The sequence below is a fragment of the Psammomys obesus genome, unplaced genomic scaffold (assembly GCF_907164565.1).
Source record: "Psammomys obesus unplaced genomic scaffold, mPsaObe1.curated_primary_1811, whole genome shotgun sequence".
In the NCBI taxonomy this organism is placed as follows: Eukaryota; Metazoa; Chordata; class Mammalia; order Rodentia; family Muridae; genus Psammomys; species Psammomys obesus.
In genome coordinates, this window is record NW_026596079.1 from 34695228 (window position 1) to 34705371 (window position 10144).

Genomic DNA, 10144 nt, shown 5'->3' on the forward strand with positions numbered 1-10144 from the left:
TTTCTTTCTTTCTTTCTTTCTTTCTTTCTTTCTTTCTTTCTTTCTTTCTTTCTTTCTTTCTTTCTTGTGACAGGTTTTCTCTGTGTAGCCTTGGTTGTCCTGCTCTCACATTGTATACCAGGTTGGCCTTGAACTCACAGAGATCCTCCTGCTTCTGCCCTCCTCAGTGCTGCCATTACAAGCATGCTCCACTGCATCTGGCTCCACCTTATTTTCCTCCCTCCAGTCTTTCCTATAACCCATCCTGTGATCCCTTCACCCCTTCACTTCCTCTCATGGTGATTCCTGCTCTTTGTTATTATTATTTATACAGGCTTTTGAAAAAGCATCTGTTCTTTTGTAAAATTGAAGTGACTAAGTGATTACTTGGAAGTTTTGGTTCACTCTTTGAAATCAAGATGTCTCATAAACTTTTAATAGGTGGCTTGTTAATTTTAATACTTTAATAGTCTTGAAATAAACCAGTTAATGTTGCCATTCACATTACCTGTCATCTTCATCTACTTCTGACTCCCAAGTTCACGTAAGTAAGAATACATATGCTGGAAAATTACAAAGGGAGACTTTAAGTGTTCCCAATATGGATAAGTATGTGAGGTAATAGATGTGTTAATTAATTTGACTTAATCCTTTTACAAGGTGAAAATATGTTAGAACACCATATGTATACAATAAAGACAACCTTCATTTGCCATTTAAAATAGTGACTATACACTTTTAAAATAAAGTGTGGTAGGTCCACCTTGCTAATTATATTTGCCCACGTACATATCTTTCTAGACAAAACCATGACAGAACTTGCAAGTTATTAATTAAGAACCATTTTTAATGTCTGAAGGGTTTAGGGAAGTTATTCCTAAGCATTTGTACTTCCTATCCAATTATGTGTGATTGTTCTATGAATGATATTTCTTATGATAATAATAAGAATATTTTATGTTAAAGAATTTTAGGCCCATTAATGATAAATGCAATAGTAGTACTTTTAGAAATGAATTTAATTGCTGTAGCCTTAAAATATAAAATGTATCAGTTCTCTTGCAAGAATATTTTATTGCTTCAATTACCATAAACAGAAGAAGTCGTGAAAAATTATACTATGACATTTAGGTAATTCAATGTTTTGTCACTTTCATAGTAAACATCTCTGTGCATAAAGTTTTGCCCAAGTTTAGATTATTTCCCTAAGAAAGATTCCTAGGTCTGAGTCAAAAGTTATGAATATTACCAGATGGCTTTATAGAAACGCTGTAACAGTGTTACATTTCTGTGATGTGTCCGATGCCTGCAACTTCATATTCTTAACAGATTTTTACGTATAAGGATCCTTCATCAACACCTCATTTTATTGGCATTTTTAATTGTTAAATGTATTTGTTAGCCATTTTAATTTTCTTTATAAATTGCATTTAGGCCTTTTTGTATATTTTTATATGCACTCTTAAAATATTTTAAGAACCAACTGTCATTTTTTTTCACAGAATCATTCATCACTCTTAAAAAAATAAATTTCTTTTTGTTAATCATTCTTCTGTAAACTCAGATTGCCCATATGAGAAAAAGAAATCACCAATTTGTCACTCATTTCTCACAATTAAGACCTCTCAGACTTTGAATGTGGAGGTAACCTTTCTTGCCCTGCCTCCAGATGGCCTTCTGAGGTACGGCAGGACTCAACAGGACAGTTGTTGAAGTGACCGTGTACCCTTCAGTATTAGATACTTTAAGTGTTAGACTTTCTTCTAAAAAGATTCCATGAATTCACAGAATTCTAGAGTAACACAAGCCTCAAAATTTGCATCTTGGACTTAGGTGATTATTTTTGTTATAGTTGTGGCTACAACAGTGTCATTACATAGTTATTTATTCTTGCCACAAGGTGACTGCCGTTTCCATGTATACGTATAGACACACGGGTGGAGAAAGATTTTCTATTTTATGATCACAGCTACCTTTTTTTTTCCTCCCTTTGGTTTACCTCTGTTACATTTACTCTTAGAAAGTCTGTCTCAGGACAACCACTTGTCAGTGGAGACCCTAGTCAGCCTCTATGCTGTACTGATGGAAGTATGAGAACCATTGCTGCAATGATGCAAAGAATCTCTCTAAAGCCTAATAAGAAAACTGTAAGATTTGAGAGTTTGTAAAAGAATGAAATAGTGAAATCAGCAGATTCATTGTTTTCAGATCTTCTCGTAATTTGTGAGTCTTCCTGATATTTTGTTCCAAAAATAACATACCCTATTGTGAATGTAATAGCAGTAGTCTATATTTGAAAGGTAGGAATACTTCCACCATCATTTTTGCCCTGTAGAAAATGGATAGGATATCTTTTTGTTCCTATGTGTGTATGTCAACAAGATTGCATTGCTTCACCATGTGGCTTTGATAATACCTATCAGGTTTTGTTTATTTTGATAAGTTTGCCCTCCTTTCATCTTAGCAACAGGACTTTCTCATGTAATATCTCATGACTCCTTGGTGAACAACAACGATAGGTGTGGAAATAACAGCTCACAATGTAGTGTCTTACCACATGTGTCAATTGCGGTATCCAGATTCTCTCTTCCTGGAGGCAGCTTTTCTCTGTTAAATCACATTGATTTCCATAAAGACAGTAACACAGAAAGGTCATTGTATTGCATCTGTAGAATGGTTCTCAGATCTGCTCTGCGGATTGAGCTATCCTACTCTGAAGTGATTCATACTGCAGTGATGGGTCAAGGCCACTGTGTTCTCAAAGCATTCAGGCCAAACTCAGATGTGCAGAATTTGTTAGCAGGGTCGAATACTTTGGAGGCTGCTACGCTTTTAAACCCAAACCGTCTTTTCTCATCTTGTGAATGAAAGATCCTGAGTCTTCCCTTATGAACTAAAAAAAGAGGAAGATTAAATCTGTTGGATTTCTCTTAGGATAATAACCATTATGCATGCTTTTATATGTCATAAATCAATGGAGAATGTGCAACAGTACAAAGTCCAGAAGTCATCCTCCAGCTTTTAATATCAAAACCCATATAGATATGTGAATTATCAAAGATATAAGAGTAGGTTTAAATGTATTTCTCAGTTTTAACCTAATTTCCTAATGTAAAAAAATTGGAAGAAATGTCTGTAGAATCCTTTCTATAATTTCTCTTTCAATATTGTTCTATTATTTTAAGTTGAGCTTTAAGTCTGTACAATGTACTGTGGACCACAAAATATTTTCAGTTAATTTAGTCCTGTTTGTGGTCAGATTTTGGCTTGTTGTTTTAATTCTTTGGTATTTGCAGCATAGTTAATATCAGAGAAGGTACTGGCCCAAAACAACACCAATAATGGGAATCAACCGAATAATGGCAGAGTTTACATTCAACAGTTTTCAAAGGAAAATCATTAGAGTTATCATTTGGTCCCCATATCACTATTAGTTAGAACCTGTCACCAAAGAAATAATCATACACTTTGAAAGAATATTTCATAGGTTTTATAAACACCACCAAATAAGCCCACAATACCAACTGTTTCAAGTAAATGTTGGTAACTGTCCCATTACAAAGCCAAAGAATATATGATACTGATAACATCATTGTAATACTTACTAGATAACTAACACAAAATTAGCCACCTTAAAAGTAAGAGTGTGAGTCGCTATGCACAGATTAGGGTTTAGGGAAGGTGGTCTACATTTCCCATGGTGGCTCACAAGTATTCATAACTTGAGCTCAGATACCCTGCGACTCAAATGATGGATAGCTGTGAGCCGCCATGGGAACTGAGCCCAGGTCCTCCGCAAGAGCAGCAAGTTCTCTCAACCACTGAGCCGTTTCCCCCCCCCGTCTAGTTTATCTTATATCAGCAACCTTTTCCACACAATGCTTTTGAAATTGTGAATGCCAGAAGTTTTCTGTGACATTTTCAGTCTAGTAGAACAAGTTAAGCAATAAATGTTAGCTTTGTTTTCCATTCAGTTAATTTCCATTCACCTAAATGAGAAATGCCAAGCTTTAGGTAAGGAATGATAAACCAAATGAATATTTTATTTATTCTTTTTCATATAGTACATCCTGATCACAGCTTTCTCTTCCTCTTCTATTCCCAATCCTCTCCCTCCTGCCCCACCTACTCTTCCTTTGTTTCTCTTCAGAAAAGGGTAGGCCTCCCATGGATATCAACCAAACATGGCATATCAAGGATGAGACAAGCTAATAGGGGGGAAAGGATCCCCAAACAAGCAAAGGAATCAGATACAGCCCCTGCTCCCACTGTTAGGAGTTCCTTAAGAAGACTGCACATAACTGTAACATGTGCAGAGGGCCTATGTCAGGCCCATACAGGCTCCCTGGTTAGAGGTTCTGTCTCTGTGGCCATAATGGGCTCAGATTAGTGGATTTCGTGAGTTATCTTGTGATATACTTGACCCCTCTGGTTCCCACAATCTTTCCTACCCCCTCTTCTCCACCTAACTTTTGGCTATTTCCATCAGTTGCTGAGTGGTGCCTCTCTGATGCCATTTATACTAGGCTCCTGTCTACGAGCATAACAGAGTATCATTAGGAATCATTTTACTGACTTTTAGTTTTATTTATATAGTTATTAATTTTGCTAGTCCTGTTCTACCCTTGGTTTCTGGGCTATCTAGCCTCTCTGATTTCTGGCCCTCCATGCAGTGTCAGGGGCAGGCTGTCTCTCATAACATGGATGCCAAGTTATACCAGTCATTTGTTGGCTACTCCAACAATTTCTGTGCCATCTTTACCCCAGAATATCTTATAGGCAAAACAAATAGTAATTCAAAGGTTTTGTAGCTGGGTTGGTGTCTCAATCACCCCACTGGAAGCCTTGCTTAGTTACAGAAGATGACCAGTTCAGGCTTTGTATCCCTTATTGCTAGGAGTCTTAGCTAGGGTCACTCTTGTAGATTCCAGGCAGTTTCTGTGTATTAGGTTTCTATCTCATCCCCAATATTTCCCCCAATTCCAACTGTCTCTCCCAGTACTCTCTCCTTCTATCTTCCCCCCCACTTAATCTCTCCTGTTCCCATCCCCTATCCTACCCAACCGCCTACCCCACCATACCTCCACCCACCCTAGATGTGTATTCTGTTTCTCCCTCTCAGGGAGATTCCTGCATTGCCTTCCTCTCCCAGCTTGAGCTGTCCACACACCTTGAGCTGTCCTAGTAAACCAAATGAATTTTAAAAATATAGTCAGCAATGATTTTTTTGAACAAGATAATTGTTTATTTAGGGGACATGGAAAACTGAGGAATCTTTGTAAAACTTTGTAATTGACAATTCTCTTTAAACACGCTGTTTTCTCTTAAGTAGTTCTTTGTAATCATCATGCGTGTCATCATTAGAGATAATGGACCTACATAGTTATAACTTCACAGCTGCTTGGATTAATGATGCCTTGGACTAGGGTTTCATTGGGTAGGATTAACTGTGTTTAAAGATGGCAAAATGCCATTATAACATTAATGCCAAAATTTAATGAGAACCAGAAGTTAACTTCAAGGACCTTTATAATTTAATATGGGGGCATGATCATGTTCTCATTATTTTAATGTAGTGTCTATCAAAATAAGTTTATCATCTTTATTGTCATATATATATATATTTTACTAAGGCACCATTTGTTGAATCTTGAGTGTATTCCTGTCACTTTGCTGGGGCATTGAGACATAAGACCATTTCCCTTCCTTGATACTAACAACAAGCATCTAATCAGAAAGTGAAGGAATGGGAAATACTTAGGAACTTAAGTCTTCTCTTTGTTTCCTAAGACATACATCTCCTTCATCTCTTGCTTATTTTAATTGTTTAAGATTTATTTTATGAGAATGAGTGTTTTTCCTCTATGAATGTGCTGCATGTGGTTACATGGTGCCTGTGGAGGTCAGAAAGAGCCTTAGATCACTTGGAGCTCAAGTTACAGATGGTTTTGAGCCACCATCAGAACTGAACCCAGGTCTTCTGCAAGAGCAGCAGGTTCTCTTAACCACTGAGCCATCTCTCCAGCCCCTTCTAGTTTATTTTATATCAGTACCTTCTCCAGTTGTAGGTTGCAAAGGGCTAGGGAATTGAATTTCATATTTGTATAGGAAGACTGAAGTGTATCAGTTGGATGCTCAGCTACATGTCCCATCCATGCTTATTGCTTTAGTACACAATGCCTGAACTGTACAGGAGTAGAACATCTGTCTTATATAAAATTGGAAGCTGAGAAGGTAGCAGAAGGGTAGTTGATGACCAGAAGTTTTTTTTTTTTTTTTCTTAGTGTAGTCTTTCTGTGGTGGAGGTGTGTAGTGATGAGGTAGCCCCCTTTTCTTTTAAACACATCATATTTCTGTATGTTTGTAATATAAAATGATGAACCAAGCCCAAGTGCCTCCTCTTCCTTGTTCCTTCTTTGCGTAATCCTGTTTATACATATATGTGAAGAAATGTTAATTTCTTTTAAAGTAATGTACAGATAACAACCAGAAGATGGAAGAAGTAAAAGATGGCAGAGGTAGAAGAGAACTTGTATACAATAACCCCTGATGATGGAAAACCCCAAGTATTTAGTTTGTGGTCCAGGCTTGCTAGTGGCTCAGGCAAAGGAGAGAAATATAAGAGCTTGGTATGATTTTCTGATAATAAAACACATATCACCCATCTGTCAGAACAACTGAGCCTTCTCGGTGTTAATGAGAATGATTTGTCCAGACAGATTGGACAAGAACTGATGAAATGCATAATGAATGGTTCCTTATGAGTTTGTTTTTTATAGAAAATGAAAAAAAAATCAGTGTACACAGTTAATTGTTTTACTCATTGGTCTGTGGAGAACCTGGTAGGTATGGTGTTAAAAGCAAGACCCTATCTTCCTGAAGAAGGGAGTTTGAAACTTCTGGTATGTTTACTATAGAAAGAAGCTTATTTTCTTTTGACCAACAGACATGTGGAGCAGCAGAAAGATGCAAAGATGGCTAGTAAAAGGTAGCATTGTTAAAAGTGGGAGAGTATAAATGGAATTTTTGTGGCAGGATTATATTTGAAAGACTGATCCGGCCTCTGGGAAGTTTTTAAATATGCCAGTTCCTTGTAACAAGAAGATCTGCCCCTGTTCTGAAGAGCATATCCAATTTAGGAAATTATTATTTCATCAAAATTAATGTGAACAATTTTCCCTTTGAGGCTGCCTTTTCCATAAGGTGATGTTTTCCAGATGGGCTTTGTACAAAATTCATAATGGTTTGTGTTTTCTTTTCTTGAGAAAGAGACTTTTTGACATCCTCTATGTTCCCCCTTTCTTTATCCATCCTAGGGAAGAGAGCACCAAAGGCAAAGGAGAAGAGAAACAAGAAGAAGAGAAGGAAGCTGATTGAAAGAGCCCAAGAGCAGCACAGCGTCTTCCTCTCTACAGACAGAGCAAGCCAATAAAAGAAAAGAAATAGTTGGGGCATTTTGAGGGTTTTTGTTTGTTTGTTTGTTTTTGTTATTTGTATTGCAAAAGTGCACAAAGCTACTCTCCAATCCACACTGGCAGACAGCATTCCTACTGCTCTGACCAGTATCCATTTTCAGTAACGTTTTGAAGGGAAGTGCCCAAGCATGGACTCTGGGTTATTTATGCTTTGATTTGAATCTGGAGCCTGTGGTAGTAAAAGCTTGTTTAGCTGCATCAGTGGGAGCTGTTGCATGTGCCCTCCTGTGGTGAGCACAGTGTGTCATAAGAACCTGTCCCTGGCAAGCTGGACCTGCAGCAGGCACTAGGCTGTATATTGCCACCAGAGGATGCACCCGTGCCTAATCTCATGGAAGGAAATACTAAGTAGGCAAGCACTGTTCACTTGTGACTTTTATTTCTCACATTGTGCATTGTCAAAGACAAGTGTGTGAGGAAAAATTGCTCAGTGTCACCTCACAGTGTTCTCAGCATCGGTGACCTTCGAATGGTCCTGTGACGAGACTGCTTTCTAGGTAGGGGTATGCTGTGGGAATTCCTTCTGTCTTTCATCCTAGTGCTAACATGTACAGATTCTGCTGAGCTACATACAAAGCTCCTTACTGTATATTTATGCTTTCTGTGTGTAACAAGTTATACCTGGTTGATAAGATGTCACTTTGTTTCTAGTGGTTCTTAGCCATGGTCTAGTTTTGAGAATTGACAAGTGCTTTATTTCCTCTTGTTTTCTTTTGTTTGTATTATTTTTGGCAGGGGTGGGGTGGGATTGTTTCTAGCTGTAAGTATAGGATAAGCTAGTTTGTATATAAAGTCAAATGACTGATATCAGAGTTTCAGTGCTGAAAGAACTTCCCCAGTTCATGCCACATGTGCATGCACGTAAACACACACACACACACACACACACACACAGTAAGCAGCATGCAGTATCTGGCCATCAGAAGCCATACTCCAGTTTAGTCAAAATGTGATGAGTTATGAAATACAGCTACGAACAAGAAGACTATGTGCAGTTACTTGTATTTACTATACAATTTCTAATTTCAGTTTTTTTCAAACTTAAATAATTCATGACTTGCAACGATAGGTCACCTAGCAAAATTCTTGGGTCTCCGGGGAAGCTGCTATCATGAAAGCACCCAGAAAATGAAGGAGAAAATAGGCTAACGTTCCCCAACTGAGAGTCCTATCTCACATTTCTCTGTTCAGCCAGAATCTATTGCATTAGAACAGAGAGCATGATGGAAGCTTCCTAGCTGACTCACACAGCTGAGATTTCAAAAACATCCTTGTCCCCTTGGGGCCAAATGATTCTTAGGTTTATGAATCAGCATGTTCTAAATGCATTGTCTTCCTGTCTGATCCAGGAGAAAATTAGAACAAAATAAGGTGTAGTTTTGAGGAACCTCCCCCACCCCAAAGCAAAGTATAGCCTTCTCCTCACCTTGCATTGGTAAAACTACCTCTTCAGCATTTTTGTTGAGTAAAAAACATCTTGCCAATATGTATAAACATTATAAGCTTCCTTATGAAAATATTGATGCAAGATAAGCCATATATGAATGTTGTATTCAACTTTAGGGTTTGAGCTTAATCCTAAAGTGTTCACTTTCCTTCATGTCTATTTACACTATATTCCTAAGTGGGTAGGAGTCTCCTTAATATCATACTTCATTGTTAATAAGTCAATGCTTGTTATGTTTCTGGGCTGTTGTTTTTGTGCATTAAAAACTCTAAAATTGCTTTTGGACTGTGTTTTGCTTTAAGAGTACACTTAGGGGAATACTTTACCAATACTACTTCTTGCTAGTAATCCATCAAAACCAAGAGAAAATATGTTGATATCAATATCCAGCATAGTCATTTCTGTGAAAATTATTGCATTTGAAAGTGGGATTTTCAGAAATAAATTGCTCAAGTTCCAATCTCTGAGACAAATTGTTTACTTATCTGTAGCCCTGTGGTTTAAGGACTGCATTAAAACGTACTACATTCCTCCACACCTGCAGGTGCATCACAAGTATTTGAAAAACATTACATCCGTACTGAATGTTTTTGTCATTCCTTAAACTTAATGTATTTAGCAACATTTAAATATACCACTTATACATATTAGGTATTTTTGATAATTTTTAGTGTATGTGGAAGTTTGTACACATAATAAGTTACGTGTAAATATGACACCATTTGCTATATGACATCTTTGGGTTGAGGTGCCTGCAGGACATCATGGAACCAATGTCATGAGGAAAATAAGACAAGCTTTACGGACTGAGTTAAGAATTTAGTGATATCTATTACGTGTGTTTACTATAGCAGATTATCAAGTACTACACAAATTACCTATTATTTCTTCCATTGGCTATTTATATTCACCCCCTCAAACATTCTACCAACAAAATAGAATCCAGTTTATTCAATGGTAGAGAATTTTGCAAGCGTCTATAATCCTGGGTTTCACATCCTATATTGCATATGCACAGATGAACAAATGTGAAAGTATCAGACACCTTCAATATATAGATTGACTCCTAGACACTGTTTAACTTCTATTCTTACGGGAATTTATTTACATCCACTTATTTCTGAGTTTCCTTGTTAAAACATATACAAATCTAAAACTGAGTTCAGGACTATATTTCTCAGTTGGGGTGCAGTCAAGGAAATAAACTAAACCAGGCATTTCAGAGGGACGCTAATATCAAGAA

The 10144-nt window shown here is 37.3% G+C and overlaps 1 protein-coding gene across 1 annotated transcript in view; it reads left to right on the forward strand.

Moving 5' to 3' along the window:
• The window catches only part of Rspo2 (R-spondin 2), a 161219-nt gene extending 153634 nt beyond the window's left edge, over positions 1 to 7585 (forward strand). Inside the window, exon 6 of the mRNA XM_055626619.1 lies at positions 7296 to 7585. Within this exon, the coding sequence (XP_055482594.1) occupies positions 7296 to 7411 (116 nt within the window). The 3' untranslated portion in view covers positions 7412 to 7585. The remainder of the gene's footprint in view (positions 1 to 7295) is intronic.
• The last annotated feature ends 2559 nt before the right edge of the window (positions 7586 to 10144 follow it).